The sequence below is a fragment of the Leuciscus leuciscus genome, assembly GCF_965113295.1.
Source record: "Leuciscus leuciscus genome assembly, chromosome: 4".
NCBI classification, from domain to species: domain Eukaryota; kingdom Metazoa; phylum Chordata; class Actinopteri; order Cypriniformes; family Leuciscidae; genus Leuciscus; species Leuciscus leuciscus.
In genome coordinates, this window is record NC_138728.1 from 21,801,429 (window position 1) to 21,827,185 (window position 25,757).

At 37.6% G+C, this 25,757-nt stretch overlaps 4 protein-coding genes across 7 annotated transcripts; 3 read left to right on the forward strand and 1 right to left on the reverse strand.

Annotated features, from left to right (window-relative positions):
* The first annotated feature begins 160 nt into the window (after positions 1-160).
* On the forward strand, positions 161-1,596 carry tprkb (Tp53rk binding protein). Its single transcript, XM_082167460.1, has 4 exons — positions 161-504; positions 865-987; positions 1,081-1,257; positions 1,415-1,596. The coding sequence occupies exons 1-4, from the start codon at positions 364-366 to the stop codon at positions 1,499-1,501; spliced, it is 528 nt and encodes a 175-aa protein (XP_082023586.1). The 5' UTR covers positions 161-363; the 3' UTR covers positions 1,502-1,596.
* A 288-nt stretch (positions 1,597-1,884) lies between these two features.
* srr (serine racemase) lies at positions 1,885-6,769 on the reverse strand. The gene is given in 8 exon segments (XM_082167453.1): positions 1,885-2,658; positions 2,660-2,834; positions 2,956-3,045; positions 3,703-3,851; positions 5,120-5,250; positions 5,339-5,520; positions 5,594-5,806; positions 6,629-6,769. Coding segments are annotated over 7 exon segments (969 nt in total). The 5' UTR covers positions 5,772-5,806; positions 6,629-6,769; the 3' UTR covers positions 1,885-2,594.
* A 356-nt stretch (positions 6,770-7,125) lies between these two features.
* Positions 7,126-16,569, forward strand: LOC309497172 (solute carrier organic anion transporter family member 1C1-like). 3 transcript variants are annotated; one of them, XM_082167397.1, is made up of 16 exons: positions 7,126-7,161; positions 10,840-10,928; positions 11,325-11,445; positions 11,623-11,764; positions 11,945-12,077; positions 12,446-12,552; positions 12,645-12,797; positions 12,896-12,994; positions 13,902-14,105; positions 14,400-14,564; positions 14,652-14,847; positions 15,003-15,168; positions 15,265-15,449; positions 15,526-15,590; positions 15,721-15,838; positions 15,913-16,569. In XM_082167397.1, the coding sequence occupies exons 1-16, from the start codon at positions 7,141-7,143 to the stop codon at positions 16,082-16,084; spliced, it is 2,136 nt and encodes a 711-aa protein (XP_082023523.1). In that variant the 5' UTR covers positions 7,126-7,140; the 3' UTR covers positions 16,085-16,569. The 3 variants fall into 3 exon arrangements, with proteins under 3 accessions (XP_082023523.1, XP_082023524.1, XP_082023525.1); XM_082167398.1 differs by lacking the exon at positions 7,126-7,161 and having other exon boundaries at positions 10,892-10,928; positions 11,345-11,764; XM_082167399.1 differs by lacking the exons at positions 7,126-7,161; positions 10,840-10,928 and having other exon boundaries at positions 11,649-11,764.
* A 4,765-nt stretch (positions 16,570-21,334) lies between these two features.
* On the forward strand, positions 21,335-25,207 carry LOC309496591 (uncharacterized protein). 2 transcript variants are annotated; one of them, XM_082166617.1, is made up of 4 exons: positions 21,335-21,848; positions 21,953-22,079; positions 22,249-22,377; positions 24,404-25,207. In XM_082166617.1, exons 1-4 carry the CDS (start codon positions 21,718-21,720, stop codon positions 24,455-24,457), a joined length of 441 nt encoding a protein of 146 aa, XP_082022743.1. In that variant the 5' UTR covers positions 21,335-21,717; the 3' UTR covers positions 24,458-25,207. The 2 variants fall into 2 exon arrangements, with proteins under 2 accessions (XP_082022743.1, XP_082022742.1); XM_082166616.1 differs by having other exon boundaries at positions 21,336-21,844.
* Positions 25,208-25,757: the final 550 nt, after the last annotated feature.

Below are 25,757 nucleotides of genomic sequence, written 5' to 3' on the forward strand. Positions count from 1 at the left end.
AATAAAGAATTAAAATACAAGTGTTATTATTATTTAGGTTGACCAATTAGAAACGACTTCTGGGCCGATAGGATAACCCCCGCCCATTTTACTTTAATACCGAGCACTGCATTAGTGCTTTTTTATTTCTATAGTTGTCTTATACTTTTGTAAACTAAGACTTGATCGTAGACTATTTAACGAATGCCTTTTTTTAAATATATGGAATATTACCAACGCAATGACATTGATCTCAAGACGGAACATTCCCAGCAACAAATGACGGTGTCACATTATTATTATTCCGTCCGTGGACACACTGGGTAACGCGTGCTGTCTAACGTTAAATACAGTTGATGTACCGGAGGCATTAAAATATTAATAATGCAGCTTACACAAGACTTAGAACTGTTTCCTGAATACACAGTGACTCAACTGCTCTTCAAAGATGTGAAAAATGCGACGGAGTTGAGAAAAATGGCAGTGAATGGAGAAATAAAAGGCGCCTTGATCAATCCATCAATGGTAAGAGCACGTAATTATGTATGTGTTTTTATGATTCTAAACTTTGCGTAAAACCCCCAATGTTATACATAGTTGACGCCGAAATACTATGGTCTCAAAAAGTACTATGGGAAGATGTTATCATATCATGGCAATACTGTGATAGATAGATAGATAGATAGATAGATAGATAGATAGATAGATAGATAGATAGATAGATAGATAATGTTTTGGATGGTATCGCCGTTTTTGAACATTTACCATGGTATACTATAGTACTACTATGATATTATGATATGGTAAGTGATGTAACCTTTTCCTAATGTTCTGCTGTTATCATAGTTTTGCTGAATATTTACTAATTTCTTGTTCTCTGTAAAGGTTGTGGACGCATTCCAGATCCTGGTGGCAGCAAATAAAGCAGTTCACCTACATGAAATTGGAAAAATGAAAACCCGGAGCCTTTATTCGGAAATAATTTTTAATCTTTCACCCACAAACAACGTAAGTGACGTTCCAGTACAGAAACACAGCTGACACTAACTTTATTTGGTTTACAGGGTGCAATTTTAACATTAAGTTTATTGGACCTCGCAGATATCCGAAGCGTTCAAAAGGTTCGGCGTCTCAGACAGTGACAGTGCGGTTCATATTGTGTTAGTACACAATAAAGAAGAGAACCTTAACGTCGATGACATCATCTCAAAGGTGGACGGACAACAGATTCCTGTTGATCAAGTGTCCGATTTGATGGATGCTGCAAAAATTAAAAAGGTTTGTCTCCTTTTGGACAGTAGCCTACTGATGTAGAACAATCTTGTCTCCTTTTGGACAGTACTGATGTAGAACAATCTTGTCTCCTTTTGGACAGTAGCCTACTGATGTAGAACAATCTTGTTTATTGAAAGTACATGTATTTCTCTCTTTACAGCTCTACAAAGTCGCACCGCAGGAGGAAAAGTGCGGCAGCCTTTTGGACGCTGTTGTTTGCAGGATGGCCACTAAAGATGTTGCATAGAGAATATATAGGTGTTGATCTGTAAACAAAAGCCTATTTATTTGAAATTCCTTGGTTTTATAACATTTTTTACAAATAAATCATCTTGAAGTTCATTGGCTATTTTGCTGTATCTCTACTTTTCAGATATTCTACACAGAAAAAATGGGGAAAAATTTACTTTTTGATGATAGAAAAAAATCTGCATCTTGTGATACATTGTTAACATTCTTTAATGCAGATATGAGTGTGTGTGTGTGTGTGTGTGTGTGTGTGTGTGAGCTGTTAAAACGTAAACTAATGAGATTTTATCTAAAAAGGCTCTGAGAGAGGCTAATTTAAAGTGTATGATTTACATGTATGCTTTATCCAAAGTGACTTACAATAGAGGAACACAAGCAATTCATCACAGAGCTGACATTTTATTTATACCTGATATGTCAATTGTACATGAACAAGAATCAAGTCCTTTATAATATCATATGTATATAATATATATCATATGCATGTTTACTTTAAATGAAAAAGCCAAATTTTCACTTTCCATCAAGGCGTCTTCTGATCAACTTTTTGATGTCTAAAATACTAATTTCATACCTCCAGTATGTGAAATATGCAAAAAGATACTGTAGTTGTCAATATTAATAATGTTACTAATAATGTTAAAAAGAGATTAAACAGCACAATATGTATAACACTGCATATTAGGCAAGTTAGCAAATCACCCTGAAAAAAAAAAAAAACTTAAAATTGAAAAGAAACTTGGCACAGATAAAGCAGAAGGGATGTGATTCAAAACCTCATATTTTTATGATGACCACTGATGTTTATTTATTCACGGTGTTTTCATATCTAATAATATTTATTGGTTATTGTACAATTTTAGTGTTTTGCACTTAAATGGTAATTAATGCATTACATCATAAAAACAAGCGATTGTGGCTAGTGGAATATTCATCGACTCAACAAATATAGAAGTTTTCTCACCCTGGTGTCCTGAATTATTTTATTACGTTTGTGGACACAAAAGGAGAAATTTTGTATAACTGCTGTTTTCTATATAATGATTTTCTGGAGTCCATGGCCACTATTTTGGATACATTTTTGAGTGAGCTTAATCCGGGAAGTTGCTAAACTCGTCTTTGCCAATGTTTCCTCCGCTGAGAATGACCACCACACTCGTCACTGATATCTGGTATTTTGTCATTGGTGACGGCAGCGAACGCCGCAGTACCTGAAGGTTCAACAACGAGACCAGCCTTATAAAGCGTGGAAACAGCAGATTTGATCTCCTCGTCGGTCACCAGCACAATGTCCTCCACGTACTTCTGACAAAGCTCATACGGCAACGTACCTGAGGTTCAATCCCAATATACAAGTTTCAGTTAGCTCAAATAAAAATCCTGAATCTTAAATAATGTAAAGTTATAAGAAAGTACACTGCTGTAAAGTTTCATTTAAAGTAGATTTCATACCTGCAAATGGTGGCGCTAGCCCCGAAGCGATGCTTTTAGCATCCATACCAACAGGCTTCTTCTCAATGAAGCTCTTGTACATTGTACACGCTGTTGAAAATCAAGAGGTTTTAACAATGTGCACCTGAACAACTTCGATAAGGTCACTGTTTGCTTGAACGTAGCATAAGCTCGTTTTGGTTCAGAAGGAACTGCAAAAGGAGGCTGTAGTTTGTTTGTGGAGCTCTACAGCTGTACTACAGCCTCATTGAATGTGCTAATGCAGGTTCAAGCAGGGTGTGCAAAGGTAGGACACCCTATCATTACGTTCGGACCGAATGCAATGATTGGACGATCATTTTTTGGTCCTGAGACTTCCACAGAACATATTATATTTAAAAATATATATATATTAAGAGCACTTCTATTGTTTGTGAAGAGAGTTTTAACCAGTATAACAAAGAGTGTTTATGAAAAACATTAATTACCCTAGATTTAAGGGAATTAGATCATAAAAATATCTTAATTTAATTATGATTTACATTACTTTTTCTTAATACGATTGCTTGAAGGTTCAGTGCTGGGATATTATCATTAACTACAACTAAAACCATACAAAAATGTCATTATTTAAAATAAAATAAATATTAACTGAATTTTTAAATGTATTTTATTTCAGCTATTTGTCAAGGCAACATTTTTCAAATGGCATAATTTCTTGAGCACGACTCTCAAACATCAATTTTAAAAGGTAATTGGCATATTCACCTCCTTCTGGTTCCACTCCATAGATTTTTGTGTTCTCACAACCAGACAGTTTGATGGCAGCTGCCACACCAGCAAGTAACCCTCCTCCACCACAGCAAACCACCACCACATCTGGACAGGGCACAACCTCCAGGATCTCAAAACCTAAGCTATCATTGGAAAAGACACTAGCATGAGTGAACCAATTATAATACAATATTTAATGCAAAATGAAATGCCATCATCATTTACCAACTCTGATGACTTACCAACTCTGAGCTGTATGACATTATTTTTCTAGTTTTTGCAACCCAAAAGTAGATTGTGGACAGGTTCACACAGGTCTTTTCCATACAAGTTTCATTAATACTGATAAAACTTGTATCTTTATTTTTTACATTTATGATAAATGTTCTTTTTGGAGCTTGACAGTCACAGTTACTGTTGGGGGTAACGAATTGCAAGTAACATGAGTTATGTAATCAGATTACTTTTTTCAAGTAACGAGTAAAGTAACACATTACTTTTTTTAATTTACAAAATATCTGAGTTACTTTTTCAAATAAGTAACGCAAGTTACTTTGTTTTCGCATTTACTGACTGACAGCTCTCCTGTCTCCATGTTGAGAGAAATCGTGAGTAAAAGTGAAGAGGTGTTGTTTGAACATAATGCTTATTGTAGTTCTAGACTAAATGTGAGTTGGCATCAACTTATCTAACTTCTAATTCAGTATTTAAAACTCCGAATATTACTCAAATCTGAAATAATTAAATATATTAAATAACACAAATATACTTTATTTAATCTCACTTTATTAACCAATTTCTTTGCAGCGGACCATCAGTAATTCAATTCAACCATACAAATAAGTAAAAATGACTTTAGATAAACATCACATTTGTGTTTAATTGTATTGCTGAATTAAAAGTGTTAAACTTTCTTCTTTTGTCTCCTATTCTTCTGCAATCCAAAATGGCAGCACAGCTGAAAAGTTTATTTGAGCTGCGCCCTCTACTGTACAACCGTGAATTTGCATGATTCATTTCTCTTTTAGTGTGTGAAAGGAACTTTACATTTGCCAAGAACATAACTGTTGTTATCAAAAAAACAAACAGGCAAGCCCAGCTCAGGTGGGAAAAAGTAATGCAAAAGTAACATTGTACATTACTTATCATAAAAAAAGTAACACAAATAGTTACTTTTTAGGGAGTAATGCGATTTGTAACTCATTGCTTTTTAGAAGTAACTTTCCCCAACACTGGTCACCATTTAATTTCACAATAGAGGAAAAGCAGTGAACATTCCTCAAAATACCTCCTGTCGTGTAAAACTAAAGAAAGTCATGCAGGTTTGGAATGACATGAGGGTGAGTAAATAAAGACAGGGTTTTCATACTTTGGATGACCTATTTCTTTAAATCCAAGACATGTATTTAACCTGGCATGTCCAGCGATAAGGTCCAGATCATCATAGGAATGTAGAAAAGTCATGCTGTCCTCTCGAACACATCGGTTAACAACATCCATGAGACGAGTAGTTGGCGCCCTTTCAACCTCAACTCCCAAACTCTACAAATGTTTGACACATTTTGTTTTGTTAAAGATTCAATAAAGAAAAAAGTGCATCTGCAAAGTGTATAAATAAAGTGTGGAATACTTGTATCAGCAGAGATCTGGAGATGGGGGCGGTTTCTGGCATCACCACTTTGCCTTTGGATCCATAATGCTTACATGCATACGCAAAAGACTTCCCATAATTCCCAGCAGACATGGTCAAAAAATTGTCTCCTTTGAGTCTCCTGGCAAACTGGTTTGCAACACCTCTTATTTTAAAAGAACCTGCAGGACGAGAAAAGACAAGTTTAAAAACTTTGTATACAACCATAACCAAATCAAACAGACACAAACCGACCCGTCCTTTGCATGTTCTCCAGTTTGATGTGAATTTCGCCGGATGTTTTGACCGGCAGTGTGGTTTGGCACCATGGGATCATTGGTGTGTTGATCACATCCAGCGGGCTGAATCTCACAGTCCCATAGGCCTCTCTGAGCATCTCTACTGTAATGCTGTCTGCTGACACTTCTCCCATTGCTCTTGGGCGATCAGTCAAACTTTCCTAGATTGCTAATGGATAAATAATGTACAAAATCAAAGTAAACATTTATTAATATATATATATATATATATATATATATATATTGTATAATTCATACATACTTTATTATCATTCAAAATAATTAGTGTATATCTTATGATTATTGTTGTTGTTTTTATGAACAAATCTGATCCGGCACCTCATTTTGGGGATCCCCCATCTCATACACCACTGAAAGATATTTAAATGACCTATATGTTCAAGAAAATTAAGTATAATAACGATAAGGTTATCAATAACTTGCTATATCCATGTATAAATGTATAAAAATGTATTAAGAAGTTAAAGAAATGCTGCTACAAAGTGGTCCAATGCCATGTTTTGGCAATGGCCTATTGGATTTGACTGCTATTCGTGTTTTCAACACATGACAATAAAATAGGCAATAAAAACTTTGATGCACTTCTGTTATTTGTGAAGCCGTTTTGTGAAACTTATGCATGGAATAATTAAGGCTTAATTTGGTTGTTGGAAGGAATAATGTAAATAGGTTGCATGCCTACGCATCTTTTAAAGTCCCTCTGTGGTGATAATCAAGTTTTTAATGTTGTAAAATGTCTATGAGGTGTTTTTAATATACTTTCAGACAAACCATGTGCAAATTCATAAGTCAACCCTAAGTGCTAAGTATTTTCTCTTTAAAACTGCAGTGCTAATTTTTTTCTAAATTTCATAATCATTTTGTTAACAAACAAATACATTGTACATGTGCCTACATTGTTTAAATTAGGCTAATACATTTTTCGCTAACTGTGATTTACATTTCTGAAATACATAACTTAGACAGTTACCTCTGATAACAGCTCACTCTTAATTGTAACGTGGACTCATGCATTTTCTGTAAAGCTAATCATATTGATTACCATTTTGTCCGACGTTAGAAAGAGATACCATTGTGCAGCGTTTACCTCAGAAAGTTGGCCGAGAGAATCTGTGAGCTGGCATGAATGAATGGAGGAGGGGCTAATTAACATATTCATAGGTCCAGAGGAGGGGCTAATTAACATATTCATAGGTCCGGAGGAGGGGCTAATTAACATATTCATAGGTCCGCATATACACTACATAAAGCAAAGGAGGCTGAATTCAGCTTCTTATTCGCAGCTTCTATTGACGCAATCCGTTCCACCTTAAAAGACGTGAACTTCCGCGTTTGTTCGCTCACGCTTAACTTAGGGACCGTGCAGTTTTTCTTTTTTTCACGTTTTTCAAGGGATTGTGTTGCTTTTGTGTCTAATTTCAGAATGAAAGAATAATAACTATTTTGAAATGCAAATAACACTGATGTAGGCTATCAGCGAAAATGGACTGTAAACATATAAAGGTAGCCTACATCATTACAGTATTCTTTAATTATTGTATATCATCAGCTCAATTTAGGGACCATGTGGTATTATTATTATTACTTATTCACACTTTTTAGGGATCCTGTTACTATTGTGTCTATTTTCAGAAAAGAATATTAAACTATTTTGAAAGGTAAATAACACCGAAATATCTGTGAAAATGACTGTAAAAAATATAACAACATCATTCTTTAATTATCGCACATGCCACCATTTGAATGCATTAATAAATAAATGTAATTAAAATTTTTTTTATTAAAACAATTATTACAAATTTCAATATCACGAGGTAAATACAGATTATGCCAGCTCCAGGTTGACATCTCTAATGAAGACTTCAGATGACCCGACACCTTTGAATAGATGGAATAGAACACCTACGCCTGCAAGGACTCCAGAACATCACACATGGATGATTATACAAAACGATCATGTTATTATTGCTTTAAAATGCACATTAAAATGCATAATATAATATTTGTAAATACTATAAATTATACTATCTTACAACTGTACTTTCTGATATCATCTCATAAAATGCTGTTGTGGTTTTGTAACATAGAAACATGCATTTTCTGTAAAGCTGCTTTGAAATGATATGTATTATGAAAAGCATAATATAAATGAATGTATGAATTAAATTTAATTGACTTGAAAGAGCCATTGGATTGTCAGTTACTGTACCATTTTGGTACCAAGTTATGGACCCAATCTGACAATACAGTTAGAAGAGCCATCATATTGTTGGCCCATTTGGGGGTGTTTCACTGATGCTTTATACCAAGTGTGCTTGACTATCATCATGCACAATTTTAGAATTTTTTACTGTAGCGTTTTGAAGTTATGGACCCATGAAGTTGACAAATTTGACAACACAGTTAAAGGAGAATTTGCATTGTTGGCCCATTTGGAGGCACTATATCTCAGCTGCCTTTGAGGGTGCGTTAAAAGTCGCAATGGGGCCTTATACCCAGTGTGCTTAACTGTCACCATGCACAATTTCAGACATTTTTACTGTAGCATTTTGAAGATATGGACCGATGAATTTGTCAGATATGACAATACAGTTAGAAAAGCCATTGCATTGTTGGTTCATTTAGAGGCACTATATCTCAGAGATGCCGTTCCTGGACCACTAGTGTGGACATCGTCTCACCGTGCAGTCACCTGGAGGGTGAGGTCCGTTACTGTCTGCAGTTCCTGAATCAACCTTGGGTCAGAACTTCCCTCATGCAGCTCTTTGAGCGCTTTGGCCTGGTATACTTGCAGGAGGGCCATAGCGTGCAGGGCGGAGGTAGCCTGTCCAGCAGCACTGTTATCCTTGGCCGCAAGGTGGCCTCACTTTTCTGGCATGAATGCACTGCAACTGCACACTCCATCTTGGGGATCTCCACGTTACGAGTCTGCACGTAACCCTTGGCTGCCCCACCATCGAGTGCAGTGAGAACAGTGAAGGCAGCGAAGTGGCTTCGGGCAGAAAAAGGTGCCTTCCTCGACTTTTTGACCTCATCATGCACCTCTAGGAAGAAAGGAACTGGGGCGGGACGCTGCTGTTCAGCATGCCCTGTGCCAAGAAACCAATCATCCAACAGTGAGTGTTGGGGACAAGGTAGAGGGTTCCACTCGAGCCTGATGCTCGCGGCGGCCCGGGAAAGCATGGCAGTCAACTCTGGGTCAAACTCGAACAGCGCTATTCTCCACGAAGGGGGCAGTGCAGCCGAGTCTTCATTCCCAGAGGACTCAAGCCTGCCCTCCAATGCATCGACATCTGGTCCTCCACAGGAGCCCCAAATCAGATGCTAGGTCCCTCATGGGAAGGACCAGTAGCCTCACCCAGAAGCTCCACAGCCTGTGATGCGAAAGAGGTTTGGGAGGGCGGCGGGGACTGACCCGGCAGGAGAGCTCCCGCTATAAACCTCAGATCACCCTGTGTATTAACCCAAGTGGAGGGAATAGAGAAACCAGATCAGGGAATAGCACAGTGGACCCTTTTTCAAGTTATTGGGAGTCTCGATCTCAACATCGCAAGTATCATCTTTCCGCAATGGGTAAATTACTCATCAACGAACGCTACCTCAGCATGCTTAGGGCACAGACACGCGAGGCAGTGATCATGGCTGTCAGACGGGGCCAGGAAACACCAGTTGGAATGACAACAGTCCAACACACAGGTGGAATGACATCGTGAAAGAGACGCAACTGTACTCAAATGCGAAAGCTTAGCTGCGTGAATGTTGCACGCTGCCTTTTCTACCCGTATGAATGGGGAGTGGTTTGCGATGCAAATCTCATTTGCCAATGTGCAGTGGCTCGTTTTGTTACCACTCAAAGGTGATTGGAGTCTCAGACAAGATCTCATTACGTCAGTCAGTTCTGACGTAATATTGAACGTGACTGACTAATGGGAACTAGGGACGTGATGATGCCCTGTTATGGTGTTGGTGACGCAACACATAAGGTCATCTGACCTCATAAACATGTTTAATAGAAAACTGTAACAGAATATCGGATTGCTGATATTTTTATTTTATTTTATATCATATAAAGGGATATAATTGTAATGTAAATGTAAAATGTCCATATCACTTGTTATTGCATGGTATTTCCTTTGCTGAAGTTGCCAACCATAGACATCGTAGTTATGCTGTCAATTAGTAAGTCATGAAATGACCAAAGATTTTGACCAACCAACAAAGACCAACAAATTACGTAACTGGTACATTGTGTATTGGACGCCCAAACAGTCTGACAGGGCACTGGGTTTGCCAGTAACTGAAAAACTGGATAAGCATTGCAAACCTAATCAATTATTTGTAAGAAAGTGATTTCTTTGCCATTTTTAGTACATATTAACTGCAAGTTTACTATTTCGTAAGGCAGAGAAAGCACATGTGAACTGCTAACAGAACATACATATTGCCTGTTCATTGTGTGTTTTTGATGCTGTTAATGGCTAATCTTGTTTTAATGCATTATTACTTTTATGTCTAAAGTTAATTTCCTCTTATACGATTTGCCATATAAATACTCATAAAAAGACACAAGAATACTGTCGAAATTAAAGTCATAAATTATGGTATGTTTAAGTCAAGACAAGTATATTTGTATAGCGCTTTTCACAATACAGATTGTATCAAAGCAGCTTCACAGTATTAAATTAAAATAATACAACAAGGTTTGTTTCAAGTGGAATTTATTGATTGATAAAATTTAATTAAATATCCCCAAAATATACGTTTACACAACAATGATGTACTAACATCATGGACAGTAGTTGGCAATGTCACTTTGTAAAGAAATACTACACCTCTATAGTACGCGTCATAACTTTTTTGACAGGAAATTCCTTTTCGCACTTAAATACAAATAATTATTTGCATTTAGTACATTGTTATTACTCAGTAGAAAGAATGCAAAGTGTCTCAGAAGTCCCAATTCGATGGATCTCAAAACCTATTTTTCCAACACAAATATAGTAATTTAGTTAATTTCAGCTTGGTGAAAATTGTTTTGCTCTTTCAAAAATGTATCAACATGTAAACAACTTGTGTAAAAACCTGCAGCATGTATGTGATGTTTTTTGTTTGATCCACATTAGGGTTAAAGGAACACTTAGTGGAAGTTAAAGATTAATAAAACTGTCTAATGACCTGTAGGTGAATTTAAAGACACTTTCAGCGATCCCGCTTTGGGCATATTTCAACTGCATATTCAACTGCTTCCTCTCTAAGACACATCTAGACATGTGAGTGTTTCAAAATTGTGAATTAATAATATTAATTTAATCATTTAATCATGTTTGCATTTGATTACTATGTATTTTGCCTTGAATCATCTCTGACATGATAGAAGTGGATGGATACACTTTTTTTTATTTAAAAGAAACTGTAACTGCTTAAGTCCGTTAAATAGTGGTTCTTAACTTTATTTATTTTTTGTCAGTTTTTAAGACATCGAGGCGGTTCAACATAGTATCAAAATTGATTTGTTTTATTGGTGTTATTTTTTTATTGTATTTTTTTCTTCACTTTTTAAATTTTTTACAGTTTCCATTTTTCCACATAAGCACACAACTTCAACTTTGCAGAGTTTGTCTTCTTTCATTTTTCATTAGTTTGTGATTTGTTTACCTCTTCACTAGCCCATTGTTCATCATGACAGAGGAGGGCAGCCCAGAGGAGTTCTTTGAGTCCAGACCAATGGAGTATTCAGACAGTAATAAGAAAACATCTCAGGCCAAATGCTGCTCCCCAAGTCTAAAGGCAAGAGACATTGTCTTTGACCATATGCATGTTTAACAAGCAACAACTAAAGAACCACTATTAGCTGATTATTTGTTTTAATAGTGGTGTATAATAGCTGTTATACTTCTGACGACAAAAAAAAAAAAAGGTTAAATCTTCTGACTTAATCTCTTTTCTACCCTTGTGCCTGGAAAGATCTTTATTGGTGTACTTGCCTTCAGTTATTTCTCCAAATCCCTGACGGCGGCTTACACCAAAAGCACAATCACTCAGATTGAGAGGCGGTTTGAGATCCCAAGTTCTACTGTTGGTATCATCGATTGCAGTTTTGAAATGGGTGAGTTGAGATGTGTCGAGCTGCACTGAGAATGAGGGCCGAGGTTCACCCATTAGATGAGTACTTATAGCAGTGAGTCACACCACTGAGGCTGTAATGTGACTGAATTTGGGACAGTTGATTGATGGTATTCTATGACACAACATAGAGCTTGTTAAATAATGTCACATTTGCTTGCAGGTAATCTGTTGGTCATCACTGTGGTAAGCTACTTTGGCGCTAAGTTTCATAGGCCCAAGATCATTGGAGCAGGGGCCCTGCTGATGGGTATAGGGACACTGATAATGGCTTTACCTCACTTCATTATGGACCGGTGAGTAACGTTCATGGGTCAATGACAAATGAGGCATGTTCAGTTTCATATGATTCATGAAAAGTTCAAATGTAATGACTCAAAAAAATAAATAAAAAAAGTAGTCCAAGCATCATGTAAAAGGTATATTTTCCTTATCTGATAGTATAAGAGATTTGTCGATTATAAAAGATGTGTTTTTTAAGTCATTGTATTAATTACTTTTAATGTTATGTTGAATAAATGAATGGATGGCCATCACATAATACCCCTAATTAGCATATTTATACTAAAATATTTAATAAAGATCCACCTCATAAAAATCTGTATTCTTGAAGATCTGTATTTTAAATGCTTTTATTATTTATGTGTCTGTTTGTTTCTGATAGGTACAAGTATGATACAGCTGCCGCCCACACTAATGATGCTGATAATTTCACAGTGAGATCCACATGCTCATCTGACTCCCAGAATACTGTTCAACAGCTTGTGTCCGGTAATGCATGGTTATATGTGGAAGCATATGGGGTATTTTAATTGTAAATTGCAGTAAAATACCCAACAGAGCACTCTATATGGGTTGTACAGGATGCCAAAATGGGGAAGAGGAAAGCTCGCCCACATGGGTGATTGTGCTGTTGGGAAACATTATTCGTGGCATCGGGGAAGCCAGCATCGGTCCTTTGGGAATATCTTTCATAGATGATTATGCACACCCAGAAAACTCTGCTTTTTACATTGGTGAGAAAATGATTGTGTGTGTGTTTTTTTTTTATCTCACTCAAACCAAAGTACCCTTGTCCCTCATGTGATTCAGTCCATTTTTTTTTTCTCTGTAGGTTGCCTGCACACACTCGGAGTGATCGGGCCAATTTTCGGTTACTCGTTAGGATCTCTTTGTGCTAGACTTTATGTGGACATTGGCTTAGTTGATAGAGGTGAGTTAAAAATGTTATACCTTAGAAGTCACTAACAAGAAAGTACCAAAAAGAAGTGCAGTATTACTTTGTTTGTACCATGGTAGTACTTCCTCTTTGAAGAACCTTGAGGTACCATGCAAATACAAAATACCATACATATTCATATTCATGGTATATGCATATGGTAATGGTCAAGGTGGAGTTAGAGGGTCGGTAGGGTCTCAATCTGGAAAACGGGACCACCACAGAAGCATTTTCAGAGCAGAAGACCACCATGGCAGAACTGGAACCATCGTGGCAGAACAGTTGAACACAATGGTGGAGCAGGTATAGCCTCAGGGGCTCAGGAAAGGCCAGAGGAGCAAATTACCCAGGATAGGAAGGCAGACTATGAGGCCTCAGGAAAGCCAGCTGAGTGGAAGACCACAGAAGAGCCAACAGATTAGAAGATTAGAAACCCACCATAGGGAACCAGAAGTGTGGATTGTGCCTCAAGGATCTCCGATGCTGCAGCGGATCAGGGTAAGTATGCTTCCGGGGAAGTATCAGCAGATGCAGCTGGGAGCACTGAGTTGGTCTTAAAGTTTAAAGTTTATGGACAGTGAACAGGTAAGGATGATAACAGTTGGGATTGCAGGACAGGTAAGATAGGAACCACACAGATGGAGAACAGATGAAGATAAGGAGTCGTTTGATGAAGGAAAGCTGAGATAGACAAGAGGTAAGTAACTCTACTAACTAAGTACAGAGAAGTCCATTTGTTCTTATCAGAGATCAGACACTGAGTGACATCTTGATAGCAGGTGTGATAGAATATATGGAGTGGGCGAATAGTGAAATGAGGTGGTGAGCCCAGTGGAGGTGTCACATATACATTTTTCTAACACATAGATTGTTTATTTGTATATTTTCTTCTCATTATCAGAGAGTGTGACCATCACCCCTCAGGACTCTCGCTGGGTTGGGGCCTGGTGGTTGGGTTATGTGGTTTCTGGGCTGTTGACTCTGCTTGCTGCTTTGCCTCTCTGGTTCCTGCCAAGAGCTTTACCTGAAAACCCCCAAACCTGTGAGCTAGACAACCCCTCAAAACAACATAAACACACACCCAGCATTACAGAGATAGCTAAAGGTATGGCAACCTTACACAGACCACAAGGGTTAGATGCATACAATTTAGGTCTGTTTAAATCTAATTAGTCACTGAGACTAATTAGTCATATGTAGTACTTTATGATGTTTGTGTGTGTGTGTGTGTGTGTGTGTGTGTGTGTGTGTGTGTGTGTGTGTGTGTGTGTGTGTGTGTGTGTGTGTGTGTGTCACTATGGAGCTTTACAGTATCAGTCTCTTATAAAGTGTTATTATGGTCTACTATGACAAATAAAAGAGATTGTTCAAAATATTTGCTTATTTGCTTGTTTTCTAGATTTTGGGCCGTCCCTGAAGCGTCTGCTCACCAACAAGATCTATCTCCTGTACCTGGTTTCCAATGTACTGGCATTCAATGCCTTTGTCATAGTCATAACATATACGCCAAAGTATTTGGAACAACAGTTTGGACAAAGTGCATCCAAGACAAACTTTCTCATAGGTGACAACTGCCATGATTACGGCCATGTTTTTTTTTTTTTTTTTTTTGCTGGCTGTTTAAACTGAGTGTGCTTATATATTTTTGTAGGAGTGACATCTATTCCGCCTTTGACTCTGGGTATGTTCCTGAGTGGGTGGATAATGAAGAGGTTTAAACTGGATCTGCTGGGATCTGCAAGAATGTCGTTTTTCACTGCAATTGGCGCATTGTTTCTCACCATACCTTGCTTTGCTCTTAGCTGTGAAAATACAGATATCGCTGGGGTCACGGTGCCCTATCAAGGGTACTTTCATCTCTAGTCATACTCTTTGTATACATCTTATTGCATCATGGAAACTATACATTATCCATAAATTGAATCTATCCTTAACGAACTGCTTGCCCTATCTAGGGTCATATAAATATGAAATATAATATAATCAATTGTTTATGTGGCAGATCTGTAGAAGTTCAGAATATAAGCAGTGATGTACTCACTTCTTGCAATGCCGACTGTGGGTGTCCTGACTTCCAATGGGATCCAGTGTGTGGACAGAATGGAGTGACCTACATCTCTCCTTGTCACGCAGGCTGCAGTTCCACTCGTGGCACAGGACAGAATATGGTGAACAACTATCTTAAACGGTTGACCTCAAATTCATTATTACATGTGTTTGAGTGTCTTTTCTTTCTTTCTTTTTCATTTGCATGTCTTTGTCAGACATTCCACCACTGTACATGTGTCCAAAGCTGGGGAATGAGTGCTGGGAACTCCTCTGCAGTGCTTGGACAGTGTTCACGAGAGAGCAGATGTACTATAATGTTCTACATCTATCTGGCACTGTATTCTTTCGCCTTCTTTGTGTACAGTCTGGGCACTGTTCCCTTCTTCATCATCTCATTGAGGTTTTGTTTAATTACTTTACATGCTTTGTATTTATATGGATGAAATTTGTATTAAATGTTTAATCTGTTCTTGCAGGATTGTGGATCCTGAGCTGAAGTCTCTCTCAGTGGGCGTGCTGTTTTTAGTTTTAAGAGTTTTGGGTAAGTTCACATTTGTATTGTTTGGGTTTATTTAGAAGGAGTGCCACAAGAATGGAAATTAATTCACAGATGTTATTCACATTAAGGTCTGGCACAGCATTGTTTTTAATGTAATTTCACTCTTTTAAAGGTGGTATTCCTGCTCCCATTTACTTTGGGGCTCTTATTGACTCTACCTGTCTGAAATGGGGTCACAAGAAATGTGGTGGAAGAGGTGCTTGCAGAATGTATGCCACTGAGACTTTTAGGTGAGCAAATCTGGCAAGAGTATTCTATGTAGCCCCAACTGATGCATGCTAAAATGTAATGTGACCCTCATTAGGTTCCTGTTTCTGGGACTGGTCAACTGTCTCCGGTTGTTAGGATATATCCTGTTATGGGTGGCCATCACACAGATTAACAGGAAAGTACAGAATGATAAACGGAAGTCCAAGGACATAGAACTTCAAGAGCCTATGCTGTATGGTCCAGAACAGCAGAATACTCTAAAATAATGTTCTGTGTTGTTTTATTTTGTATTTGTATATGTGTGCTTTTTTATGTGCTTTGTTTTATTTTGTTCCTGGGTCATTTTAAAAATATGGTGACATATGGAGAAATGACATATGTGGAATCCACACGTACCAGATGCGTTCAAATGCGCATGCCTATCGACTAAACGTAATGCCCATGTGAATGCCGTCACCGTTTTCACAGATTCACGTTCTGAATTTTACACGGAAATGATAACGGTATTGCTTTCAAAACTTGTTTTCAGTTGAAAACGGTGTTGTGTAAGCGGCCCTTAAGTTCATAACTAATGATTTTTACAATGGAAATTAATCAATCAAAAACTTACTTAAGCTAGACAATGACTTTCTTCTAGAGCTGCTGTACTGCCAAAACAATCTTTGTTGCATTAATTTCCTATTATCACTGTAAAGCAACTTTGAAACAATCTGTTTTGTAAAAATCACTTTATAAATGGAGGTGACTTGAATTCACTTGATTACAGTAATGTTTTCTTTAGACTAGTGACTTGTCTACCATCACGACAGCTTTGCTATAACTGTGTAACGAGTTAGCTCAAATAAATATTAATAATCAATCATAACTTGTTATAATTGATTATGAATATTTGGTTATGAATATCAGTTAAAAGAATGAACTTAATGTAGTAAAATTAATATTACAATCAACCCACCTGTTCGTCCCATGAACACTCAGGGGTTAATTGTCTATTCATTCTAAGAAATACTCATTTCCGGGGAGGGAAATGTCTTTCTTACTGTACAGTACTACTAAGAGCCTCTTGTCAAAATCTAAATCGTAAAGTAAACTTTGTTGCAAGCAGAGAATCAGAACCAAATACGTATTGTGCACAAGTTTTAAATCACACACATATCTAAACACACATGCATAGGTAAAATGGTGAGTGACAGAATGGAACCGGAAGCAGGAAATGGAACTATGGAAAAGATCCGTTTATCTATGAAAAGAACCATCATCTTATCACTTTCAGAGCACCTCATTAAATGTATACTTGCATTGCCTTTGCATTGGAAACAATTCTTTAAGTTCTTGGAAAAGGATGTTGATGGTTCGCTGAGTGTCAAACGTTGAAGTTGCAATCGTTTTCTTCTCCGTTGGATGAAGAAGATAAGATGAACTTGAGTGGTTTGTTTGACTCTGTTCTGGTTGAAGGTTTTCTCTCCCTCCATGAGCACATGGCTGACCACATGCAAATTGTGACCTGCCGGCTCTGGGCTTGAAAGGCCACGCAGGCAACCAAGGAGTGAGGAAGTCTGAAGAGTTGATGGTTTCCCATTCAGTGATGGTAAAGTTGCAGTTTTCTTCTGAGTTGGATTGAAGAAAATACAGTCTGACTCTGTTGGGAGAGTGAAGGCATAGCAGCAGGCTGTGGTCACGGCCTGCCGAAGAAGCAGCTGTGAAGGCCAGAAGAAGAGAGAGAGCGTCACTGTGAATTTGTCTCTAATAAAGCCTGAGAAAGGCCCCACCTCTCCGGGTTTGCTTGACCAATGAGAAGGGTGGAATTTCCAAGCGGGAAAATTCCTCTGTGGTTGATTTATGAATCTTTGTTTTAAGCGCTCATTTGCATGTGCAGCTGGATTGGTTTCTGATGAAGAAACTAAGAAAGATTCTTGTAATACTAATATGTTGCGCAGCTATCGGCATATCATGTACACAATCATTTCGATCTTCAAAGTACCAATTTATAGAGACCAAACATGGTATAGGTGAGGTTACATTGACTGTTGGTTCTATCAAAAAATACACAGTATCAAAAAAAAAAATAGAATTAAAAGACACTACACATCATTCACCCAATTTTCTGGGATGCATGTTCATTTATAGATCAGTTTGTCTATAAATGAATGCTGCAAAGTCTGTTTTGAGGTCTCTTTCTGTCTTCCCTATGGTCCCTGCCTTGACCACATGACCACATTTTTAACAGCAATAAAACCAACTTTTCTGATCGTAGTCATGGTAACTAAGACCCTTCTTGCCCTTGTTGGGGGAATGGGACAATAGATCCCAGAGTGAGTTTTAAAGATTAATTGTTACATATAACAAATAATTGTGTCTGATTTGTCTCAGTCGTTACAACTGTTTTCCAGCACTGACAAACATTCACCGGAGGTTTTTTGCCTGTAGCAGCAAAACATTTGCCAAAGGTTTGCTGCTAGTTCAGTATAGGCGGAGAGCTGCAAATCTCTGGGAATTATTTATAGGAAATTGATTTGTTTACCATTAATTTTCAACATATTAACAGCAAGTTTACTGTTTTGCAAAGACACTGAACTGTGCATGTGAACGCACACACAAACCACTGCAGCCATCTACATATTCCACCAAGTAAGCAGATTTGTGTTGGCATATGCATTGTTAGTTGAAGCATGCATTGTTAATTTTTCACTCTGTGCAATTAATATGGGTTGTTATAAATCATAAAGGTTAGTTTAGAAAAGACATATAATATGGTCTATTTGCAATATACCATGTATTTATTAATTAAAGAATTTAATAATAAATCAAAAATGAATTTATACCTGTAAGATATCATGCTGTATCACCACTGGACCAGCGGTTTGGAAAATGGATGGATGGATGATTCAGCTGTGGCGCCATCTTCTAGCGAGACGTTGGGATTCATTCGGCACGACCTTTACAGTGCATTATGGGTATTATGGGTATTATTCCATTGAGTGTACATCAGAAGTATACTCATTATTGTGGTGCATTATGGGATTGAATGAGTGCACTCAATAATGTCCACTATGGTTTTGAACACCACTACAAATGACTGTCCCCTCAAATGGTGCCCTATTTAACTGTATGGGGCGATTTAGAGTATCAATAATTCTCTTTCGAGGGAACTCAGCACTGCATCATGACGCTGATGTCTGTACGTTGTAGTTTAGGTCACACGTCTGCTGAGGTGGCATGGCGGCTCAGATCATGGGGTCACAGATGGAGCTTGAGACGGAAAGAGCAAGCGGGAAGAGTGCTTCTTCGGGCAGAGCCATTCTTCCCAGACCTCCACACTGAGGTGTTGAGGTCCTGGGACAGCCCATAGACTTGGCTCACCGTCTAGCCTATTTGGGCCAAGAGCCAGAGGCATCTGTGAGCCAGGCCCTAGCTCCTCCAAAGCAAGGGATTTCTTCACGCTTATGAGATTTAGGTAGTTATAACTTATAGAATCACATGTCTTCTCACTGGAACATGCATGCTCTCTCTTTGATTTTGATTTTTTTATTTAATATTTTAGCTGACTCAGGCCTGTCTCCTATGTGACCAGTTCTTAGTTAGAACATTTACTTTACTTTAGAATGAACTTCTTACAGAGAAAAAGTGTATCTTATCAGTATGTTTTGGGAAAGTTTCCTGATCGGAGCTAGAGCTCGACCAACTCCAACCTTGAAGAAGCTGTGTATCTGTGTGTATGTGTCTGTCAGTACCCTTTGTTACAGGACCTGACATTCGTGAGGTAAGCAACTGGCACCAGGGGAGATGAAATGACCATCTGACAGACAAACTGTAGCATAGAAACTCAGATTTGTGAACTCGGTGGGTCACTTTGTGCCTAATCCAGGATTCTGGTTGTCATTTGGAAAATCAGTGGAGATATGCTTCTGACTATCTGGCTTAACCAATCAGAATCATTCGACCTGAAGTAATGAGTTTAGTGACATGTGTTGGAGTATAATTGCTGCTGTATTGATAATGTACGCAAAGTGGCCTATACGAACTCCTTGCTGAGTGTTGAAGCTGACTTCTGCTGATAAAACTGCAAACTATTCATCAGTCATACATATCTGGTACTCAGGACTTAACTGTAAATTCCCCTACAATATATTTTTTAGTTTGGACAACGGATTAAACAAAGAAAGATTCTTCAGAGAACCTTCCAGATGCTATCTCTACCATATAAAAAATGGAGAAATAAACAAATCCAAATATACAACATTAATGGAGTTTTTATTTATTTATTTATTTTTTTTAAGAAACAAATTATGTCAAATAATTGTTTATTTTGGAGTAACCTAACCATAAAACCTGCCTTTCAGCTGAATTGTATTTAGTTGCACTGTAGGCTAATTCTACTGCTTTGAAAATGTTAAGTTTCTCGATTATAGTATTACCTTTTGATAGTGCAATCAAAAAATGTAATGCTGTATTTAATGAGGATACTTTTCCAAATTAAGAAATTTCATTCAGGGTTCCCACGACCAAGCAACGGTGTCGATCATTATGAAATAATCATTGTGTGGCGAATTACCAGTCATTGCCCTAACAGATTATTCCTGCAGGGGGAGCTCGATGGCTCAGCAAATCAAATCACTTAAATTATATACTTTTAAGTATAATCGTTCGAACACATACATATAGTCTATAAATCAGAAGTAATCTCAGTAAATTTCTTAGATAAACGGATTTATCCAACAACAAGTTTTGGGTACCACAACGAATATGATGACATTCTGACAGCAAATGAATAATATTGATTAATATTATTTATTAAATAACATGCTTTAAAATTAGTTGATTTTTAAACTGCACAGATAATGTATAAAGTATATAATAATAATTTACTTCCAAATTGTATTCAGAGGATGTTCGAAATTAAAGAAAGTCAGTATTAAGGGGAATTTATGTTTTCTTAAATTAAGAACTAATACAAAAAATAGATGTTATAATTGTGATAAGGAATTAAAATGTGTATTTTACTTTGTAAATTCAAGAAAATTTGTAAAAACAAGGTGATAAATAATTATATAACTCAATATGAATCATTTTTGTTTACACTTAATGTTATAATATCTGTGTAATATTAATGTGTACCTTTGTAATTATGTATGTAGGCTACATTTTGGGAAATGTCTTATGTAGGCTAACTGTTTTTGTCTTTCTTTCTTTTACTGTCTATGTTTTTTTGTTTATCTTGAACGAATTAAATCCAGTGAGAGAAGTGACGCTCATTATATAAATATATAAAGGGTAGGAATTATAAGCAAAGGCTTCAGCCTACCACTTTTTTGTTGTTGAATTGAATAATGACGAGAATTTAAACTGAAATAGAAGTATTTGTGATGAAAACCTTTCGGTCAACAAAGTCAAGCAGATTTAATTTCTTAGAAAATCTGATTGCCATTCTACTTATTATATTTCTGTGGATAGGCCTATATATAGACGGTTTCAACGGCAACAACATAAACAAACGTTACTGCGCATGCGCGCTTTTGTGGCCCAAACTTAACTTCCGGTAGAATCAATAACAAACAACAGAGTTCTGTAGAAACCTGTATAGAAACAAGCAAATTACATTAGCTAGCAAGTATGTCTAGTCAGTATTATTTGGGACTACCAATTGAAGAAAAGGGCCGTTACTTGGCCAAACTTAAATGTGACAACGTTACACTGCCAGACCCGTTCAACAAAAATTTGAGGCAAACATTTTTTTCTACAGACCTGTCTGATTTACCGGAGGTCAGTCAGGTAAATATATTTGAGTACTTAGTCGAGAAGGAATGTGTGTACACAAGGGAGGCGTTCAAGGCATATCGCAGCTTGGATGCCTATAACTATTTTCATTCCGGAAAAGTTAAAATGATTCTTACACACACGGATGGAAATACCTGTGTCGTTTACGGGGAAATCGAGGCGGGTCAGACGCTTTCAAAGAGTTACTCCGCCTGGATCATTGCGAAGAAGTCCGGCGAAATCCAGAGTGGACATTGCACCTGCATGGCAGGGTAAGTATGGCTGGCTAGCTAACGTTACATTTTACAATAGTATTTAGATACACTTTTTCAATACTTGCATTTATCCCGTTGGTAAAATGTCTATCTGCATCTATGCAGCAATGGAGAGGTGTGTAGCCATGTGGGTACGATTTTGGTTGCTGCGGAGCAGTGTGTTCAGGATGGACTCCAGAGTGGCCCATCTGTCACTTCAAAACCAAGTGTATGGTCACGGGTGACTAAAAAGGTGAGCATTTTAACAATTATTATATTTAATAATTATATCCTAGTCTTTTCAAATATCAGTGTACAATTGGTGGTATTTTGTACAACACTACATATGTAAATTTTCTTTAATAATTATTTTTATTATCATGTATATTTTTGTATAATGTACATTTCAAATATCCTTTCAGGCTGATCCACAACCAGTAGCTCAGTGTGATTTCTTGAAACCTGGCAAGAAGATCAAGCTACAAGCTCCCCTCTGCCTCCCCCCACTAAATCCAGATGGGTCACCAAAAAAGCTTTTTAAAGCCCTGAAAGTAAGTTATAGTTCATATATCTCTAACAAATCAACTAGTCTAATGTAAAAGATTCAGTACTATACCAGATACATATACATAAAGATACATATAGAAAAGATACATATATACATATACATAAATATACATATATACACACACACACACACACACATACATATACATATATATATATATATATATATATATATATATATATATATATATATATATATATATAGCAGTGAAGGTACGATCTTTTCACCATTTACTTTAGGAAGTTGTGCCAGGCTGTGCTCTCTTTTCCGTCATGTGTGACAGCAGTGAGACAGACACAGCCTCTGAGTCAGGTAGTCAGGATTTCATCAGCAGTCAGGGAGAGCAGGATGCTCAGGGAGAGGAACTCAACATGTTCAGCAGCTTAGCTCAGCCCCACAGTGAGCATGGTAGTGCTCTGAGCTGTCCAAAGTGCACAACATTTTATGAGGCCTTCATTAAACTGAACCCAGATCAAGTGGTGGAACTAGAGAGAAACACTAGAAAACAGAGCATAGAACCACTCTGGCATGATGCGCGCAAGCTACGCATAACAGCAAGCACAGCCAGCAAGGTGCCTCAGCGTGAGACAACTGACCCGGCTAAGTTTATCACTGAACACCTCTACCCAAAGTTCCAGGGGAATATGGCCACAAGGTATGGGAAGGAAAGCGAGGGACTTGCTAAGGAGCAGATTAGGGAGAGGGGCTGCATAGTCATGGACAAAGGGTTGGTGGTGTGTGCAGGAGACCCATGGCTGGCAGCAAGCCCTGATGGCATCATTGATGACAAGCTGCTAGAAGTAAAATGCCCTATCACACTCAATGCTTGCACATCCCTTAATGATGCACTCACTGCCACAAACCAAGACATCAGAGTGGAGGGCGGGCAGTACATTGTGAACCCAAAAGGCCCCAGAGGTTACTACAGGCAGATACAGTTAGGGATGCACTGTCTCGGGCTGAAAACATCCTGTCTTGTTATTTGGACCCCAGTACAGCACCTGGAACTTGATGTGCCTTATGACAATGGTTTTGTCTCCACATATATGCAAAGGCTACGTAGCTTTTACTTTAAACACATGCTGCCAAAAGTTGTGGATGCATTTGTAGAGGGAAGACTGCAGTTGAGTGACAGCTACATGAAAATTGTCACAAAAGCATCTTAATAGTGCTGATCTGAAATAAGTTTTACAAGAAAGTTTTTTGTCTTAAAGCATAGGTTGTTCCTGCCTTTTTGAGCACCAAGCTTTTTCACTTTTTACATCAAATACATTAAAAACGGAAATCGTAGTCTATAGTACTTTATTCATCAGTCAATAAATCAGTTAATCAATATTTGTTGGTGTTCATTAGTGAATATATCATTTCATTTTATAATTACAATCCATTTGAAACATTGTGATACAAGTTCAGCACTACAAATATCATAATACATGTGTTTGGTATTTTAATATATTTAATTTAAGAAAAAAGTAATCCCGTAGGTAAAAGTATCAAATTAAAGAGTTTGTTCACCCAAAAATGAAAATTCTGTCATTCATTTCTCTCCCTCATTTCGTTCCAAACCTGTAAGACCTTCGTTCATCTTCAGAACACAAATGAAGATATTTTTGATGAGATCCGAGAGCTTTCTGTCCCTCCATTGACAGCCTAATAATTAAAAATAGCTTAATTTGTGTTCCGAAGATGAACAAAGGTCTTGCAGGTTTGGAACGACATGAGGGTTTTTAGGTGGTGAACTGTCCCTTTAAGTTGTAGTTAAGTCCTGCTTTATTTTGGTACAAGTGGTTTCCCCAGATTTGTAAGTGCTGCACAAACAATTAATATTTTATCTATTGTGCAAAGACTGTTATCATTTCTCCGTTTGACCATACTGACTGGCAGGGTGTTCCGCAGAATTCTGAATGTCTTCAGTTTTCCTATGGCCCTTTCCACGTGAATTCTCACTCGGGACATTTTTCTAGAGTGTGTCACCTCTAATCCTGTCAATTGTTTTCTTCCCTTTGTAGATGCTGGTACATGAAGACGAACACATTTGGTGGCAAAATATTCGGGAAAATTGAAGCCTCGATCAGCCATTACATGGTCTCCTTGTTCAAGAAGGTCAATTAAGCCTGAATTTTTTGTTATAACCTTGTCACTAGCACGACCACCCCAGACTTTTGATAAAAATGTAAAAGCTCCTGTTGGACTAATACCAACAAGGAACTTCACAGTATTATGTGATTTATAATGGGAGTATGTGACTGCCCGTGTTTGCAAACTAGTTGGCCTCTCAATGAACACTTCAGTACAGTCTATTATACATCTAACTTGTTGAAAACCTGTAGTCTTGAAGAGGGTGGGGAGATTTCTTCTGATATCTTTCCTGGATGGCCACCGGACAAGGCATTGTAACTCTTTAGCCATCACATCGAGCCATTCATGAAAGATGTTTGAGACAGTTCCACAACTCACTCTGAAGCGAAAAGCGAGGTCTTGATGAGTTAAGCCTAGACGAAGCTTCATCAGGACCACAAGAAACTGCTCGGGAAGGGTAAGTATGGTTGATGATGCGTTCCATGTTGTTGTCAGGTAAGTGAGGAGGGTGAAAAACACAGAAGCAGATGGTAGACCAGTGTAAAAATGAGTGTGCTTGTCATCATTTAAAATAAAATCAGACGGACTGCCAAACATGTGCTCTTGTAGTCGTTTTTCTTGAGATTCCAGTTTCTTCTCCAGTAAAGCCATTTTTCTTTTTAATTCAATGTTTTCATTTTGTAGCTGGTCAATGTCTGCCATTGACAGATCTGTACCCACAGCAGTGCATCCTTCTTCAGGGTCAGCGTGGGTGACCTCTAAGGAAGGTGAATCCATAGACTCAACCACAGATGGTCTCCTCTGTCTCCTCTGGTATCGCTCCAACTTCTGTGAACCATCAATGGTGTTTTTATGAGCGAAAACTGATGGAACATAATCTGGATGGCATGGGTCCACTGATGGCGCACCTAAAATAAAGACAGAAACAGTTTGTGTTGACAGTATTGCACCTTGCTAAGCATCATACATGCATGCTTTGCATAATCCATAACTGGTTTCATGTGCATTTCTATGATATTGATTAAAACTTGATTAAAAAAAATATTAGTAGCCTTTCTAGTACAATGAAATTAGATCAAAGTCAAATTTATTTCACAATGCACATTGTTTTAAAGCAGCTTTACAGATAAAATATATCAGTGATAATGTAGTAAATTCGTCAGTGAAAATGTAGTAAAAGTCCATATTTAGTACTTCATTTAAAGCTTCATTAGAAGAGCTTATGCATTATTGTATTTATGTCCCCAGGAAATAAGCCAAAGGTGACTGTTAGTTAAATAATGT